This window comes from Schistocerca nitens, chromosome 5 (genome assembly GCF_023898315.1).
Source record: "Schistocerca nitens isolate TAMUIC-IGC-003100 chromosome 5, iqSchNite1.1, whole genome shotgun sequence".
Lineage (NCBI taxonomy): Eukaryota > Metazoa > Arthropoda > Insecta > Orthoptera > Acrididae > Schistocerca > Schistocerca nitens.
This window is the reverse complement of record NC_064618.1, coordinates 371574615-371593948: the sequence shown is the minus strand read 5'-3', so window position 1 is coordinate 371593948 and position 19334 is coordinate 371574615. Positions and strand designations below refer to the sequence as shown.

At 39.0% G+C, this 19334-nt stretch overlaps 1 protein-coding gene across 6 annotated transcripts in view; it reads left to right on the top strand.

Annotated features, from left to right (window-relative positions):
- The window catches only part of LOC126260807 (protein phosphatase 1 regulatory subunit 12A), a 350453-nt gene extending 331895 nt beyond the window's left edge, over positions 1-18558 (top strand). For 4 of the 6 annotated variants that reach the window (XM_049958171.1, XM_049958174.1, XM_049958172.1 and 1 more), the window contains exons 22-23: positions 8280-8384; positions 17057-18557. In XM_049958171.1, the coding sequence (XP_049814128.1) occupies positions 8280-8384 (105 nt within the window). In that variant the 3' untranslated portion in view covers positions 17057-18557. Of the gene's footprint in view, positions 1-8279; positions 8385-17056 lie in introns of all 6 variants that reach the window. The other 2 variants (XM_049958169.1, XM_049958170.1) reach the window with 2 other exon arrangements.
- Positions 18559-19334: the final 776 nt, after the last annotated feature.

Genomic DNA, 19334 nt, shown 5'->3' with positions numbered 1-19334 from the left:
CTCCCGGCAATGGCTGTCGTGCCGTACGGCCCTTGCTGTGGCTGGGAGGCGCCCATGGGGAGAGCCCCTGGTTGGAGTGGGTGGTGTCAGGGTGGCTGCTTGGTGCATGAAGTTTATCAAGCTGCAAAAATCTGACCATTCTCACATGGCCGTCTTTTCAAATGGTGAGGGATCCTTAAATGCTGCCTCTTATGACCTGTCATCCTTCCCTTCCCTGGCACCCCATGGGAGAAGGGTCAGGTTCACTGTCTTGGGCTGAAACCCTTTCGCCATTACCTCTTCTGTACTACAAAGACAACCGCACTGCTACTGTTGCCTTCATTCTGACTTTTTAGGGGGATACCCTCCCAGAGAAGGTCAAGGTTACATGCTACAGATTTGATGTGAAGCCGTACATCCTTTCACATATGTGGTGCTTTCGGTGCTTGCGTTTTGGGCATACGTCTTCCCGCTGTATGGTGGAACTTTTGTGTGGTGACTGTGGCCATCCAGTCCATGAGAGAAACCCTTGTGTTCTGCCACGTGTGTGTGTCAACTGTGCTGACCGCTACTGCCCTCACTCGCCAGATTGCCCGGCTTACAAGAGACAGAGAAGATACGAGACGAGAATACAAGTCCTTGGATCGCCTGTCTTACACTGAGGCTTGCCAAAAGTATGAGTGACTGCATCTGGTGTCACTATCTTCAACTTTTGCCTCTGTTACTTTCTCTCCTCCTCCTCCTTCTCCCTCGTCCTTATCCCAGCCCCGCCCCACTCTCCCCTCTGCCTCCCCTGCAGTTCCCACGACCTCCCCTCCCCGGCCGAAGAAGTGCCCCCCTTCTTCGGCATCTGCCAGTGATCGGGCTCCCTCCCAGGAACCCTCTACCCATCGTCTCTCAGGCCAGAAACACTCACCACCACTTGGCCACAAGGCACACCATCTGTGCACCTGCTGTCTCTCGGTCCCCGATCTTGCAGACGCCTGTACTACCCCTGTGTCCTGCCCTCCTCCACTTCAGAAAGAGAAGGAAGAAAAAAACATATATCCAATGACAAGGCGCCCCGGAGGTGCCAACTCCCCTCTCGCAACATGAGTCGGGCATCTTATTTATGGATGTCACCCCATCCTTGTTGGTGACAACTACTGACAAAGTGACCTGACCACCTCGTCGGCTCTTTCGTGCCTATCTTACACTCGCACCACACGATCAGTCAGGGGAACTGCAATGGATACTATCGTCACCTACCGGAAATGCATCGTCTTGTCTCCTCGTATTCTGCATTCTCTCTTGCTCTCCGAGAAACGCATTTCTGTGATGACCACTCTCCAACTTTCCTCGGTTATTTTGGCGTTCTGTCGCAACCGTGCTGGCCCTGGGATAGCATCTGTTGGGGTCTGCACTTTGGTTCACTCCGATGTCCTTAGTGACTGGATCCCCCTACGTACTCCCTTGGAAGTGACAGCGATTAGAGTACAAACGACTCTGGCAATCACACTTGGCAATGTCTACCTCCCTCCAGGTTGGCAACTTCCTTATGTTGCCCTATCTATCTTAATCCAGCAACTCCCACCCCCGTTTCTCCTCCTTGGGGATTTCAGTGCCCACCATCCACTGTGGGTGAGTGTCACTTCAATGGGTCAGGGTATCTTAATCGACCAACTTACTACTGACTTCGATTTGTCTGTCCTCAGCAATGTTTCCCCTACCCACTTCAGTGTTGCTCATGGCACCTTCTCTGCTATCGATCTCATGATCTCCTCCCCTGCCCTCGTGGCTTCCCTACATTGGTCATCCCATTATGACCTTTGCGACAGTGACCACTTTCCAGTGACACTATCGTTCCCCTGCTGCCACCAGGCAGACAGGCCCCCACATTGAGCATTCCGCAGGGCCAATTGGCCTTTATACATGTCTGCTCTCCGCTTTGACACCTCCCTCTCGAATTCCATTGGTGTACTCGTGTAAAGCATATCTGCCTCTATTCTTCATGCTGCTGGCACTGCTGTCCCTCTATTCACAGTGCCCCCTTGTCATCGGCTGGTACTGTGGTGGACTAAGGACATCGCAGTCGCTGTCCAGGACTGCTGATGGGTGCTGCAGCGATTTAAGCGACACCCCTCCCAGACCAACCACCTTACTTTTAAGCATCTCTGAGCTAAGGCTCGTTACTTTATTAAGTGGAGTAGAAAGGAATGCTGGGAGCGCTATGTTTCCTTCCTGGGGACGTATGCCTCTTTATCACAGGTTTAGTCAAATCTCCGTAGTGTTCTGGGCCGCCAGCAACAGTCAACTGTCCAGGGTCTGAACCTTAAAGGAGCTCTGTGCACTGATCCATTGGTTCTCACGGAACAGCTTGCGACACACTTTGTAATGGCATTGTCGTCCGCTTCCTACTCTCTTACCTTTCTCCAGCAGAAACACAGACCCCCCTCCGTTTCATCCCACACCACGTTGAGCCCTGTAATGCACCTTTCACTGAATGGGAATTGGTGCAGGCTCTTAGCTTGTCACAGGGCCAGATTCCATTCACAATCGGATGATTCAACACTTGGACGTTCTCCAGAGGCAACAGCTCCTCAGGTTCTTCAGTCATATCTGGCTCATGGGTGTTTTTCCATCACAATGGCGAGACAGTATAGTTATCCCCGTCCTTAAGCCCAGGAAAAACCCAACGTCTCTAGACAGCTACCACCCCATTAGCCTTACGAATGTGCTTTGTAAACTGCTCGAAAGCACCCCATTAGCCTTACAAATATGCTTTGTAGTTTGCTCAAATGGATGGTCAACTCCAGATTATGTTGGGTACTCGAATTTCTGGGCCTTTCGTCATTGTATCAATGTGGCTTCCGGGCAGGGCGATCTCCAACTGACCATTTACTCCGATTGGCATCAGCTATCTGACTGGCTTTTGCTCACCACTGGCACCTTGTCGCAGTTTTCTTTGACCTGCATAAGGCATATGACATGGCTTGGCACCATCACATTTTAGTTACCCTCCATGACTGGGGTTTCCGTGATCCCCTTCAGATTTTTATCAACGAGTATCATCTTACCATCTCTTCTGGGTTCTACGTGGCACTTCACTCAACACTCATCAGATTCTGGAGAATGGTATCCCACAGGGTTCTGTGCTAAGTGTCACACTCTCTCTCATTGCCATTAATGGGTGTTTGGCCTCTGGTTACTTCGGTATTGTACATTGACAGATTTTTTCATCTGGTGCAGCTCCCACTTGGTGGCGTCTGCTGAGCGCCAGCTCCAAGGTGCCATCCGACAGGCCTCTGTGTGGGCCATCGCCCATGGCTTCCAGTTTTCCCCCTCCAAAATGTGAGTTAAGCGTTTTTGTCGTCAACCCACAGTGCACCCTGACTCGGAACTTTATTTAGGCAACCAGCCCCTCGATGTTGTAGCACAGTCCCATTTCTTGGGCCTTATTTTTGATAACAGGCTGACATGGCTGCCCCACATTTGCCACCTAAAGACTGCATGCTCTCTCCCTCCTAGCCCACACGTCGTGGGGTGCAGACCGTTCCACTAATTCCTTGACCCTGTCCATCATTGTGGGGTGCGTCTGGCTATTGGTGCCTTTCGCACTAGTCCTGTTCATAGTCTCCTCACAGAAGCCGGGATTCCCCCTCTACACATCCAATGGAGCAAATTCCTTGTTTCTTATGCAGTCGCCATTCGCCAATTCCCTGACCATCCTGTGTTCCCTGTGCTCTTCGCCAATGAGGGTTGTCTCCCTCCTAATACCAGCCCATGGGTGGGATTGCCGGTTGGCATGTGTCTCACTACCGTCTGCTGGGATCTCCATCTGCACTCGCTGGACTGCACCCCTTGTCTTTCCTCTCATAACCCCCTCCCCAGACAGTGCCTATACCGCAGATTAGGACCGATCTCTACCAGGGTCCTAAGGTCTCTGTTGCTCCTATGGTTTACCAGCGGCTTGTATGTGCCAACCTTGCAGAGTTCCAGGGTGCCACCATCGTTTACACTGATGTTTCCAATACTACCGATAGGGTGGGATATACTTTCACATCTCCTACTGGCTTCGAGCACCATTTGTTGCCAGGATCGTGTAGTGTATCTACAGCAAAGCTTCTAGCCATTTACAGGGCCCTCCTCCTTGATTCTCAGGCCTCCCTCCATAATGTTTTAATTTGTTCAGATTCCATGAGTTTCCTGCAGGCTATCGATGCTACTCTCGCCACTCCTTGGTCTCTGCCATCCATGACCTTTTCTCTGCCCTTGAGTGTGCCACCTGGTTCAGTTCTTTTTCTGGGATCCAAGTCATGTGGGAATCACAGGGAATGAATTCGCTGACCATTTGGCTAGAGAAGTGAATACTTACGCCATTTCCTTTCACAATTCCAGCTGCGGATATGTGGATCCACGTCAAATCTCTGTTTGCCCAACAGTGGAATGCCATCTGGAGCGCTACTGCTCCTTGTAATAAACTCCACTCAATCAAGGAGTGTACTGCAGTTTTGGGGCACTTCTTCCGTCCCTCTCAGAAGGAGTCCACTGTTTTATGCCGTTTACGCATTGACCATACCCGACTCGCCCATTGTTTCCTACTACATAATGACTCACCCCCACAAAGTGGTTGTGGTGCCAGACTGACGATATCTCACATATTGGTGGCATGTTCTATTCTTTTGACCTTTCGTGCTAAGTATAGTCTTCCTACTTCCTTAAATTTAATATTAGCAGATGATCCACGAATGGTAGACCTGGTCCTTGGTTTTCTTCATGAAAGTTGTTTTTATTTCCAGATATAAGGTTTTCCTTTAGCCTTGGAGCAGGGGCGGGTTGGTTGTGGTTGGGACTCCTTTTGCAGTCTTCACAGTCTGTGACCCCATTACTGCTCCCCCTTTTTTTCCAGTTTTCAATTTATTCTCACCTTTTATGCTTTTTCTGTGTGTGTTTGATGTTCATTCTTTTATAATTCGTCTCCTGTGACTGAATCTGTTAACTTTTAGCAGACCCTCTTTCTTATGTAACCCACTTTGGAATTGCGAGACTGATGACCTTGCAGTTTGGTCCCACACTCTCTCAATTAATCAATCAGCTGTATTACAAAGTGCTAAATAGTTGACTGAGCTACAACCAAATTGTAAAGATGGCATGGAACAGAGAAGGATGCCTGTGTCAACAAGGCTTTCTCTTTAGTGCGTGGTGGTGGTGGTTGTTGTTCTTACTGTAGGTGGTTGCCACCTTCTTGTTTTGTCCCACGTAATAAACATCTTTTCATATATAATGAGGGAATTTACAGTTATGAAAACCCTTTGTTAGGTTGCAACTATGTTTCATAATGTCATTGCTTAGGCCCCCTTTTATGCAGTTTTAACATAACTAAGGATATTCAGTTGTTGTTATCTATAAGACTAGAAAATGCTAGGACTTCGAAAGAGGAAATGGGGATAGTTTTTTATTCTTTTATGTCTGCATGAGAATAACTGTGATGAAATAAGTGTTGATTTTCAGAAATATTTTTAATTTATTGAATCAATATACTGTACACAGGTGCACTAGAACTACACATTCTTTTTTATTATGAACAGCCTTGTGCAGCATTTCTAACACATTTCAGAACTTTGAATGCCAAACTGATTTATTGCGCTACAGCAGTGAGTAACGGATTTGGTGAAATTACCACTTGGTCTCACATCATTTTCAGCCATCCACGGATCATACCTCGTATTGTGTTGCATATATATAATTGATTTTAAAGGATCAATGTAAATGTGCCTAGTTTATTGTTTTCAAATGGCTACATGTATGCCTCTTCATATTGTTTCTTAATTACCTAAGAAGTAAGGCATGTGTAATACAATGAATAATTTGTATTCAAACAAGTAAATATTGTCTGAGAGGCAATAGCAAATAACCACTTAAATAATTCAAATTTCAAAAATAAAATTTGTTTTAATTAGAATATTGTTGACGCAACACCATTTAGCTTTGCTTGAATCAGTGCCAGAATACAAGAGATTTGAAATTCTTTCAGGTCAGTGTTGTTTAAGTTGATCATTGCTTTCTGTTTTCGCACATTCATTTATTCTATTGGAGTGAAATTTCAAAAATATGGGACAGAGGTCTCTGTGGTAAGAAATAAAACTGTAGTTATTTGCAGGCTATGTTTGACAAGTGATGTGGATTGATGAACCCAAAAAGAGTTATCAATAAGCTTATTTGGATTTAAATCAAGTAACGTGGGCAAATCTGAACATAGAGAAATTCAGTTTACAGTGATAAAAGCTTTCACATCTCTAACTAAGTTTTTATATAGACTGCTGCCATAAATGAAAGTTTCTTTAATTACTCCACCTTTCTTCTCTGCCCCCCCCCCCCCCCCCCCACACACACACAGAGAGAGAGAGAGAGAGAGAGAGAGAGAGAGAGAGAGAGAGAGAGATGGGTTGATACTCTCATGGTAAAATACTAGAGTTTCTGTCTTAGGAACAGTACATAAAGTTCACAAGGTTTGCCCAAAAGCATGTTTTAGGCCAAGGTTGTTCTTGAACAAAGTTATGACTAGATTATTTGTATACACATACAAACATTCTGTTAGGACCAGTACCAAGTTGCTTTTGTGAGTTAGCATTCAGTCATGTAGTTAGTAGAAAGAGAAGAAATGGAATGAGTGCCTTCAGTTGTAATAACTGTGAGAAACTCTTCCATATCTCAGTTTAAAGAGGTTTTGAAGCTGAAAATTCATCCCCCTCCCCTCCATTTCTCACCAGTAATACCTCACCCCTAACTATAACACATATTAGTTGTCAGTTAAACATCGAAGGCAAGGGAGAGTAATATCATAGCTGTAGGTGACAGTGTAAAGGTGACATCCCGTTTTAAATCAAAATTGTTTTCATATTCAATGCCTGTACCTGAATATCTTTCAGTGTTACACCTTTAATTTAATGACGAGTTACTGCTACCATCCACACTGTTTTGTCCAAATTTTCCCTGTTTTGAATGCACATATGTGGAGTTATTTACAGAAAATATAAATTAGGGTTGCTCTTTAAGGCATATTATTTTATTCTTTAAGTTAAAGGAACTTTCCTTTGAGAGGCTGGCGTATAGGGACGCGTGCCGCAATGATCACTCACTCAGTTGTGCAGGTAATGGTTGGGGCGTGAATAAAACTTTAGAGGGTGCGAATGAGTTAAACTCGTCACCAACTGCAGGCCCTTTATATCTCCGCACTATTAACTGCCAATATGAACCGTGCCACAAAATTTAATCCTGACATTTATTCACATCTTCAATCTTGATATAATGTTTGAATAATAAAGATATAAATCCCCTTGCTCAAGTTTACACACACCTAACTTCTAACTGAATTAATATGGAGTCATCAGTATTTCATTCCTTCATAAGATAATGGATAACGAACAGAAAACTGGCAGCAGAGAGAACAATATGCAATGTGTATGAAAGATCACTACTGCGCAAAGGATAGAACTCTGGTGAACAGAAAACTTTTCCCTCGTAACCTAGCATGATACAGTATATCTTTATAGGCATCTGTTGGTGATCTGTAAAATGTGCTTCCACATAGAATTTCTGTCTCTTTCTACAAACATGTCTGCAGTTTTAGATTTCATACTTACTTCTATGTGTTAGTGACTTATCTTGGTAAGTAGATTTAGCTTATAGACACTTTCAAATAAAATAAGCAAACACTGATGTTCATAAAATTTCATTGAAACTTTTGTATATCACTTTATTATTAGCCATTTCCCACCCCCACCCCCACCCCCCCCCTCCCTTTTTCTTTTTATGTTCTTTACCATTTTTAATTGGTTGTGGCAGCAGCATGGTTTTTTTTAATATTATTATGCAAAGTTTTGTATAGTTTCTTCTGTCCCTGAACTGTGGGTGCGTAGCTTCTAGTCAAATCTTCCTCCAGTTTAGTTACGCATAACTCAGTTACATAACTACAAACTTTTAATTTCTGTTTCTCTATGTTATACTTTTTCTTAGCTGCACAAATTTTATGCACAGTATTTTTTTTTAACCTTTTTCTTTGTGCCACAGACCATGCGAGATCAAAAATTTTGATTTTTGTGTTTTATGCTGTAGAGGCCCAAACACATTTTTGAGAAAACCTTCCATTTTGTCCATATTATAACAGTCTGTATGCCATAGGCTACATACTTTTAACATAAAAGGCGGAAATATTTTCATTACCCACAATGTGTATAGTGATAAAACCATTCATATCCCCAACACCATAAGCGTAAAGGGTAATTGATTTCTGGATGTGTTTCACATTTCTACTTTTTCAGCAATTACAAAAGCTCAAAGCTGAAAACGAAAGATTGAAAGCAGAAAACCGGGCTTTGACTCGGGTGGTGTCGAAACTCACCAATTCTGCCAATGCTACAAAATAGGTAACAAGGAATACTTAACAGTGACATTATTGCGTATTCAACTCAGCTGTGCGCATGTGCTGTGTCGTTCATCCGCTCGTTAGATTTTTTAAGGCCCTGTGTGATTAACAAATGCCACTGCAGGTAGAAAGAAGTGTTTGTAATTCCTTGTGTTGCATTACAGTGGTTCTCAAAGTAAATGGTGTGGCCATGTACATGATGTTTCACATAATACCTATTTAATACTCATTAGTAAAATATGAAGGGTATATTCATAACTCTCCCTTCTCTATTTATTTTATTAGATTTCATCTAATTTAGGTGAGAAACTAAAAACACAACTTAATAACTGCAGCTGGAAGGTAATCCCAGGAGTAAGCACAAATAAGTGCCAAAAAATTAAATGGAATAAACTATTCGGACGCTTTAGAACACTGTTCTGGGGCAGTGAGTTAAAGTGATAACAGAACAGGCTCTGATGGCTCAACAACTTTATCATTTTGTTTAGTTTGTGGAACATCGGTCTAGTTCGTTCATATCCCACACTTTCACAAGCTATTTTTTAAAACAGATTAACACAGAGGTTGCTTTACTGTATCTGCTTGACATTAATTTCTGTAGACTCTGTGCAGATTTTGTATGGACAGTTTAATTTGATGTCTGTCTTTTTTTTTTCTCTTGCTTATAGACTTAATGTTTTAACATCAGTGTTCTGTTGCTGAACATTTGTCTGAAAAGAAAAGTTTTGAATTTATTTGCAACTTTAATTATATTGTAGATATGTGTTTTGTGGAATATAAAATTTTTGTATGTAGTATAAATAAGGTACTGCTGTAACAAATCCATAGACAAGACAGTATCTGAACTGTTGGTGTCCTAATTACAAATATAATTCCGTATACTATGGTGGATCAATAAGTAACTCAGCAGGGTTTAGTTAGTTAGTTGGTTAGTTAGTTTTTTATAATAGGAGCTTAATAAGTAACTCAAAACAAATTGCAAAGAAGAAAGCTACATTTCTTAGCCATTATTAAGAGGAAATAAAGTGTATAATCTCCTCATTTATGTAACTTATTTCTCTCTGATGGATGAAGCATCAATATTATGGCCTTCTCACAAAGAAATTAAACAACTTTGCAGGCATTTTTAATGGCTTGCAACTTTTTAATAGTCACTTGTTTAACGAAGTTCATCAACAAAACATCTTGAACAACAGATATGGTTATTACCATTGTTTGCTTTACAGGAGAATCATTGTATTTCAGCTCTGAAGATAACTTCTCTAATTTGTATGTAGTGGTACACCCAGACTCAGTGTTGACCTTTTGGACATAATAGATTCTTTTTACAGTATCCATATCCATTTGTCATGCACAAATTGTACACAGCACCTTAAGAACGATTTCACTACTTCACCAGTGTTTGTGGATGGAACTACCATTTATGAATTACTTGCTCACTGGCTGTGACGTGCAGTGGTTTTACAAGTCACCCACATTGCAGGAAGAATATAAAGTTCATATGTCCTTCAGGGTACCTGCACCAACTGAAGGCACTATATTCTGTATGGTCACAACCATATAAGACGAGCATTTGTGAAAGAGGAGTGCTTCTTGATTGCAAACAATGATTTGGACTCTTAAAAAGTGGACAGTAATAACATGATATCCTTTACTGCCTTCACTCTGTAGTTCACATACCTACCACAAAATCTATACCTGAGAGAACACATACTTCTTTAAAGTTTCCTCAAATTACAACAACTAATTCACACCCATAATGTATAAAAGTATTACAACTTTCCTTGTTCAAAATTCAAACTATATGCTTGTAAAATCTCAACATGATAGCATCAAAAGTGTTGCTGAAATGATTATTATGCATTACTTAGTGATCCACCCATGAAGTCGAGTTATCAACACAGTAAAAAAAAAAAAATTCTTTCTTGTCAACAAGGTATTAAAAGGAATTGTAGATTTCATTTCCTAGAATATTTTGTGCCTGATACAGGTTTGTGGAACTTTTGAATAAATTGTTAGTAGTTCAAAATATATTTTGATCATCTCACATTGTATTTGCATCATTTTGGTCCCTTGAAGACTATAACATGGATTTCAATCCACATTATTTTGTAATTAGTGTAACTGCAATATGCTGCCTTCACAGTATAGCAGAATCTGTGATGTGTTGCCTTACTTTGTAATATTGTAGCATGTTTGTGACACATCTTCTGTTGCTTTGAGAAACATAATCATTAACACATTTATGTTTTTAATGGTAATAAGAAATAAGAACCTGTGAGCCAACAAAACAAGCATTTTATGTAAATAATCAGTTTCTTTGTTTAGAAATTTCTTGTTCACATTGAAGTTAACTGACATGAGTTCAGATTGTGAAATTACAACTTGGTTGTAGTATATTGGTCATCAGATATCTTGAGAACCACTGGACATCTCCCCTTTGAGCACTATTTTGTCTGTTCACTTGTTTAATATTCTTATGCTAACATGTTTTTTAATTAAAGGGATGCTGTGTAGATTAAAAACAGCTCATATTGCCACCACAGAAAATATGTTAACTCTGTAAGCAATAGGTATTTCTGTTCTCATACTTCGTGTATATTTATTAGCAAGTGAATGCCCCAAAATGAATGGGAAGATTAAATGTGCATTTGTTGCTGGGCGAAAATCCAAAATTTTCTACACACACACACACACACACACACACACACACACACACACACAGAGAGAGGTTGCCAATTGATGGGTGTGTTGTCTTTCAACATCAATTAAACTAATTCTTCATCATCCCTGCTGAGCAGACCAGCGGGACGTAAGTTCGTTCAAGACCTTTGTAGAAGTTGTACATATGAATCCATTTCACATTAGTCATGTTTCTTTACTAAAAAGTAAAATGAATTTGAGTTTTGTGTACACCACATTTTTCACTGACAGGTTTTCATGCCAGTGGTAAATGAAAGGGCTAGATAATGTAATTGCGATACCCGCTTTTTATAATTAAACAAAGTAATGTAGTTTCTAAAGAATGGTTTAATTGTTATAATAAGCAGTAAAATCAAACTTTACATATCTTAATCCACATACTTACGAACTTTTTCAACAGTATATGAAGTGTTTCTGTCAGTACACTATTTACTGTACACAATAAGGCTTTTGACACTCATGGTGTAGGGAAATACTACATTTTTCTCATTTGAACAGTAATCTACATCCACAATACATCATTAATTTGGCTGCTCACTTCTGACCAACCAGTGGTCCTTCCCATAGTATGTCATGGCAGTGTGGACCTTTAATTTAGTAGATCTGTTGATTTTCCTGAAAGTCCTGTTACGAAAGAGTATTTGGTGACTTGTATCCCTTGTGAAATTCAGAAGAGGGATATTAGGCTGAGTGAGCATTCTGTAAAGGTGCCATGCATTTGCAACTGCTGCTTTGAGGGCCCAGTTAAAGAAAGGCTACCACCACTTTTTTGACCCTATCTTCACGCGATATGTAGCTGTATAATGGCTATGTGCATCTATGTGGTTCCCATGTGTCTACTACAATCAGCAATGCACGGAGGTCTGGCTGCTCCAACATACTGCTTTACTTTCAGCAAGACTACAGATGTAATTGTATGTAGAATGCGAACCAAACAATAGCTGTATTTCAATAAGTTCTTCTTTATTTTTCCATAGGCTACCAGTTTCAGCACTTCACTAACCAAACTGTGAATGGGTGTATTTCAAAGCTTCTGCAATACAACAGGAGCCATCAAATAAATCTGAATCCCCCCCACTCCAGTTGTTGTCCGTTGGGGTACTCACTTCAGAAAGAAAGAAAAAATTTAATCACAGGATCCAGATTTATTTGATGGCTCTGGCTGTTTTGCACAAAGGTTTGCGGACATCTGTTCGCACAGAGTGCGTAGGGGCTCAAGGGTGGCACCAATGAAGTGCCAAAACTAGCAGCTTAAAGAAAAATCAATAAGAACTGACTGAAATTCAGTTGTTCTATGCTGTTTTTCTACATACAGTTTGATCAGCCACTATCCTGAGTCCTTGAGAAATCCACTATGAACTAGATGTAATTAGTTGCAGTTGACACACATTTGTTGTCATTCTATCTGACAAACATATCATCATCTGTAACTGTTTCCTCAGCGCTCTCTCTCTCTCTCTCTCTCTCTCTCTCTCTCTCTCTCAAGCTTCGTCTTCATCATAAGTGGATACTATTCATTCTGTTCTCTCTCATTGCACCTGTATCTCCTACACCCCTGCTTGAAAGTTCCTGCATTAATGGAAGAGCAGTAAAGACATTATTGAAAAATAAATTACAGCCTTGTATGATACTTGCTCTTTCAAGTAATCCCATGATGACATTGTAGCCTTTCCCACTGATTACCAGCAAAGGACTTGGAAGAAGAGTTGAATGGAATGGACGGTGTCTTGAAAGGAGGATATAAGATGAACATCAACAAAAGCAAAATGAGGATAATGGAATGTAGTCAAATTAAGTCGGGTGATGCTGAGGGAATTAGATTAGGAAATGAGACAAAGTAGTAAAGAAGTTTTGCTATTTGGGGAGCAAAATAACTGATGATGGTCGAAGTAGAGAGGATATAAAATGTAGACTGGCAATGGCAAGGAAAGTGTTTTTGAAGAAGAGAAATTTGTTAACATTGAGTATAGATTTAAGTGTCAGGAAGTCGTTGCTGAAAGTATTTGTATGGAGTGTAGCCATGTATGGAAGTGAAACATGGACGATAAATAGTTTAGACAAGAAGAGAATAGAAGCTTTCGAAATGTGGTGCTACAGAAGAATGCTAAAGATTAGATGGGTAGATCACATAACTAATGAGGAGGTATTGGATAGGATTGGGGAGAAGAGAAGTTTGTGGCACAACTTGACTAGAAGAAGGGATCGATTGGTAGGACATGTTCTGAGGCATCAAGGGATCACCAATTTAGTATTAGAGGGCAACGTGGAGGGTAAAAATCGTAGAGGGAGACCAAGAGATGAATACACCAAGCAGATTCAGAAGGATGTAGGCTGCAGTAGGTACTGGGAGATGAAGAAGCTTGCACAGGATAGAGTAGCATGTAGAGCTGCATCAAACCAGTCTCAGGACTGAAGACCACAACAACAACTAGCAAGATGTTAGTGTGTAGCATATACCAATCACTAGCACACAGAGACCATAATTTAAAGTTGAAATACATGGCTTTTCTCTTATGAATTGCTTACACCAGTGTCTAAGGAATTAAGTCTTATCAGTTGACAAATTTGAGGCACATCAAGGATTTCATTGATTCTTTGATCATGTCAAAAAGTTGACGAAAGTTGTAAAAGGGGTCTTAATTTATTTGTGTTGTCAACCAGATACGGTCTTTTCACAGTACCATTGAAAGTTTGTCGCCTCTGGCGTTGGATATCAACTCATTGTCACATTGTGACACTCATTGTGACATTCTCCAGTATTCGTGATGATGTGATGTGATACAGGAAGACTGGTAAAACCAGGTATGCTTTCTCTTGTCAGCATGCTACCAGAGAGGTTTTTCTGAGATGCATATCAGTTACTATCGACTGTGATGAGCTCTACTAATTCCATTGAGAATATCTGGGGGGAAAAATAATTGATTCAAGTTTTCTAATTTTCTTTAGTTGAGTCTGCAGACTTTGGACGGTAAGTGACATATGAAGGAATATTACTTCCAACACTGTTTTCACTTTCTTTTCTTGTTTGAGAAAGCAATAGGTTTAGATTTCAGTTTTGCTTCATGATCACTCTTACAAACTGCTTTCAGTTCACCTTACTTTCTTTCTTCTCTAGACCTGTAGCACTGTTAGTTGTTACTGTTGTTGCTTGTCATCCAACTGGAGGGCTCTTTGCTGTGCTGATATTAGGCTGCTGTGTCATTTCAAGTATGCTAGCCACATTTTTGCCATTCACTTGAATGCCATCTGCATTCATTTGAATGCTGCACATCTCAGGTGCATTACCTGAAATTTCTACTCTAGTAGACCACATTCAAAATTCACCTTGATGCTGGAGTAGTCTTCTTGTGAGATGTACAGTATTTCCTTCTGCTTTTTTGTTGGGTTATCAGAATCAACATCAGTTTCTGCTTCTGCAGATTTAGCGGAAGGATACATGACAACATCCACAGTGTTTTTATCATCTTCGCCATCACTTGGTCTCAATGCATCAATTATTCCATTGTCTGATATGCGTCTAGAAATAACAATTACTGCTCAGTTGCTAAAATCTGCCTTCTTACAATGAGACTGTTTGTATACCAATAGCAGGAAAACCTGTCAGGCATAATCAGCAATAAAGCAAAGCACAACAGTGAATGGGAATTTGTATAAACTTCCCCATATATCGAAATATAATGTTTAATTATTACACAACACACATTATGATTTAACTTTATATTAGTTAAGTGACTGACAACTCACCCTACAAGACATGTCTTGAAGCTAAAGACGTAACACCATTGCAGTCAAAGGCTACAACAAAAATTACTTGTTGTTTGTTTAGTTAATTCCTTACATGCTTAGCAGAAGTGTGATAGATTTTTATAGCTATAATAAACTGAAACTGCGGTGTTCAGCGTCGGCTTACTGTCAAATAAAAATGCACTGTGTATAGAAACAGAATGAACCTTGTAATCATCCCATTCATTTTTGAGAAGGGGGTGGATCAATTTGGAATATAAATCGTGACATTGATTTGCAGCACATGTATTGCATGAAAATGCTTGTTTCTAAGATATTTTAGTGTCTCAGTTGTCTCCTCACCCATAAGGGGGATTGTTATATTTCATGTTCTTAGCGCTTGTTGCATGTGTCACGTGTTCTTGTAATTTAATTGCATCATTTTTAGGTTCTCTAGTGACCCTTGCACATTAAAAGACGCATCAAGACGATAAATTCTGTTATGTGAGATGCAGATATGGTGGTTATTAATTTCATTTTATGGAAGTACAGAGTCTGGTTTAACAGCTTAATCTATTGTGCATGGATATTGTTATTTGTTGTGTTGATGGCTTTGTTTTGGCACTATTTTTACTTGAGAGTAATGTTATAAATTAGAAAACTACATAGGTTTCTAGTTTGTGAAGAGATGATCAGAATCATACCATAATACTTATTTCATTCCATTGTTGGCTTTCTGCTACAGCAACCAGTTACAATATTTTTATTTTTTTAGTAAAAGTAGTTTTGAGTGCAAAATTGTTTTTATTAATACCAATTACGCGTTTCACCTTTGTGAGGAATTGTCAATTATTTAAAAATTTAGCAGAAGTAACATCATTCAACTGCCACAACAGGACATAAAATAAAAATCATTTGCATAAGGCATGTCAAAAGTCTTACTAGAACCAAAAAGAGTATGTCGTAAGCCCAGATCCAAATCAGCATGGTGTACACAGTGTAGAAACACTGCGTATGCTGCAAATAGAGATCATTTCCGTGAAACAGGTGTGCTAAGCACTACAGGAAGAGCTACTAACTGTAGTGCTTAGCAGACCTGTTTCACCGGAATGCTCTATACCTTGCAGTATAAATTTGTAAGCGTGTTTCTACGCTGTGTACACCACACTGATCCGGATCTGGTCTTAGCATATATTCTTTTCGCTTCCAGTAAGACTTTTGACAAGCAGATGCCTTATCCACATGATTTTTATTTTATGTGCAGTTGTGGTAGTTGATGAATGAAGTTCCTTCTGTTACATTTTTACATGATCTGACGATACTTTACAGGGACAAAATGCATAATTGGTGTTAATAAAAACAATTTTGCAACTATTACTGTCTTTATTCAAAGAAATATAAATTTATGTGCAAGATGTTAATAATTGCTATTTTTTACTCACACTGCATCTCTCTGTCAGCTATTGGATGATAAACATTGGCACTTTTTAATTTGTGTGGTGCCAGTGATAACCCAGGTACATACAGTAAACTTAAAGCTAGAACATTGACTCATAAATGTAATTACCTGTCACATTTAAAGCAGCAAAAAGTAATTAGTTTTGAAATTGACAAAAGTGGTACCACATTTTAAAGTATCTAACACAAGTTGGAACTAGTAACCTAGTTCCCAAAGTGACATCTGACATTCATTTTCTATTTTCAGAATTTAACTAGTTTCCAACTAATCCCTTCTCGGGTCAGTGGGTAATATGGAGGATGTGGTAACACCTACATGGAAAAATAATTTTCTGCTTGTGTTCCACCATTTCCCCACTTCCAATTGATTGTTTCATCATCTGCTTCACTAATAATACAATGATTGATTTTTGTGTTGTGTGTGCACGTGAGTGAAAGGGGGGGTTGGGGGGTAGAGGGAGAGGTAAATTTGTTGTTTTTTTTTTCAGATTCTCCTTGTGTAAATTATACAAATGTTTGTAATGTTCTAAAGTAAATATGTGGAGTCTTATCCTATAATGTTTTTTACAATTTTAAAAATAGGTAGTGCCACAACTTTCTGGTCATGCAATTGTTGATAAATTACTTACATATGAAATAATTAAAACATAAGTATCAATAATGGTACATTTAAAGTACTTGAACTCATATCACACACACACGCGCGCGCACATGCATGCACATGCACGTGCAGTTATCTACTTTATAGTGTCAATTTCAAAATAATCTACCATTTTCTCCTGTTTGCAGCTATTGGAGCAGTTCAGGAGTGAAAATCAGAAACTGAAAGATGAGAATGGTGCCTTGATTAGGGTGATCAGTAAGTTATCAAAGTGATTGTTCAGTTGAAACAGAAGCTCACAAGCTGTGTTGGAAATAAATAATTTATTAAAGCTAGTGGAATATGCAGCATTTCTCTGTTATGTAGGATGTATTTATTTCAGGAAAACTATACATTCAGTGATTTAAGGGATTCTTTGTAGTTATTTAGGAACTAGATTTGTTTTCCTCACCTCATCTGTAATTCATTTCTTAATTTATTATTCATTTTGCAGTATTATAACTAAAGTATTTTGCACTGAATTACTCAGATATAAAGTTAATGCTTTGCTTTGAAATAGAGAAGAAACTTTATCAAAGTTTTGTGAAGCTGAAAGTGGAGGATTGAGCTCAATTTCGTAATTTTTATAAAATTTTTGAGCTCACTCTCCGGCCATGTGTATGATTGTGTGGAAGTTTATCAACAAGAAGGAACATAAACATAAAAATAGTTTAAATGTTCAAAATGCAGATGGAACTGTATTGTAAACATTGTATGTGTAATTGCTGTCTTAAAAAAGTTATGTTTTAAAATATACTTCAGTTTGTTCACACATTTTAATTAGCTTTTACAAAAATGGCTTAATGAGAGAGTCCTCCAAAATTTATGTTGTATATACGTGCATCGTTATGAAAACCTGTTGGGTGTTTTATATGCATATAAAGTTGCCAACTGCTGTATTGTTTTAAGTTTGAAACATCTTTTTTTTTCTAGTCCTCGTTATATCAGTGAATGTCAAGTGTAAATTAATTTTGTAATGTAAATTGTTTTACAATTTCCCTATTTAAAGCATATCATGTGTAGGTCATTAAAACATGTTAAGATGTATCATTTTCTATTGATGTTTACTAATATTGTTGTGATGTTGTTGCATCCATGATATTTAATTACCAAGTCTTCAGAAGAAAACTTGTAATTCAGGCTTTGTCTGCTGTTTGCTAAGTTGAATTTTATAGTTCATTTTATTCATGGATTGTATATTTGTATTAAAATTTAGTAAATAATTTTATTGGTATGTTATGCATGAATGTTTCAGTTACCTTGGTGCTAAATCCATTACACGTTTTTACATAGTTCTGTTATTACCACAGAACGATGAGCTATCAGCAAATTGCTGTGAAAATGTTTTAGATATCTGTGTTGAGTGTATATTCGTCTGGTAACAACAGATAGTTAAGTAGACAATGAAGTCTCCTATTTTCATCTGGTCTGTTGAATTAGTCTGATGGAGGTCTCAGCACGTGACAAATGGGTGAAACAACCTTTTCATATTCTGTTGAATCTGTTCTCAGAATAATTTTATGCGCTGCAAAATTTCTGCCATTGTCTGTGTAAAAGTGCCTTGTTTGCTTGTAATATTTGAAATGAAATGTACATTTTTATAGTAAAACATCACTAGAACTTCTAAATAAAACACTTCTCTATGTTTACATAAAGGAATTGATTTCAACTTAATCTTCATGTTTTGCTTAGAAAAATCAAATGTAAGATAAGATTGCCAGCTTACTAGCTATCTGTGCTCCTTCGTAGTCTTATTCTAATTTCCTTGTTCTTAAAACATTTGTGTGTGCCAGCTATATCAGACGAGACTAATATGTTTTACACTAGAAGCTGGGCTCTTTCACATTTCACAGCATAAACAATAACAAGGGTGGGGGTGGGGGGGAAGAACAGTGAATTCATGTTTTTCATACCCGGTATGCTTGTGGATTACAATTCCGGTGACATTTTGAATCTTGAACCCAAGCAGTAACGATGGATTTTTAAAAATATTTTAATGAAAGTTAGGGAGAGGGAACATCATTGGCAGGGCTGTTGCATATACATTGAGAAGCTGGAAGGGTCAAGAGAAGTAGCCTCTGTAATTGTACACTAGAATTATAATTTTAAACATGTAATTAACTTTGACACTGTAGAGAGGTTTGATCCTTTTTTCCGTGTCTTAACAGAGAATTGCAGTTAATAAGAAAACAAGAAACAATAGATAGTCAGCATGTTTATCATTTAAAAAAATGTATGAGTGCTATGCCAGAGGTGTCTGTGAAAATTCCATGCCAAACACTGCAAATATTTTGCTAAACATTACCCCAATTTTTGCTTACTGTCTGTTATAAAATTTTGTTATTTTATATAAATTAATGTATACTTAAAATGTTACTTCTGATGAATTTAAAATTTTAGCTAGATAATACCTATGCAGTTGAATTA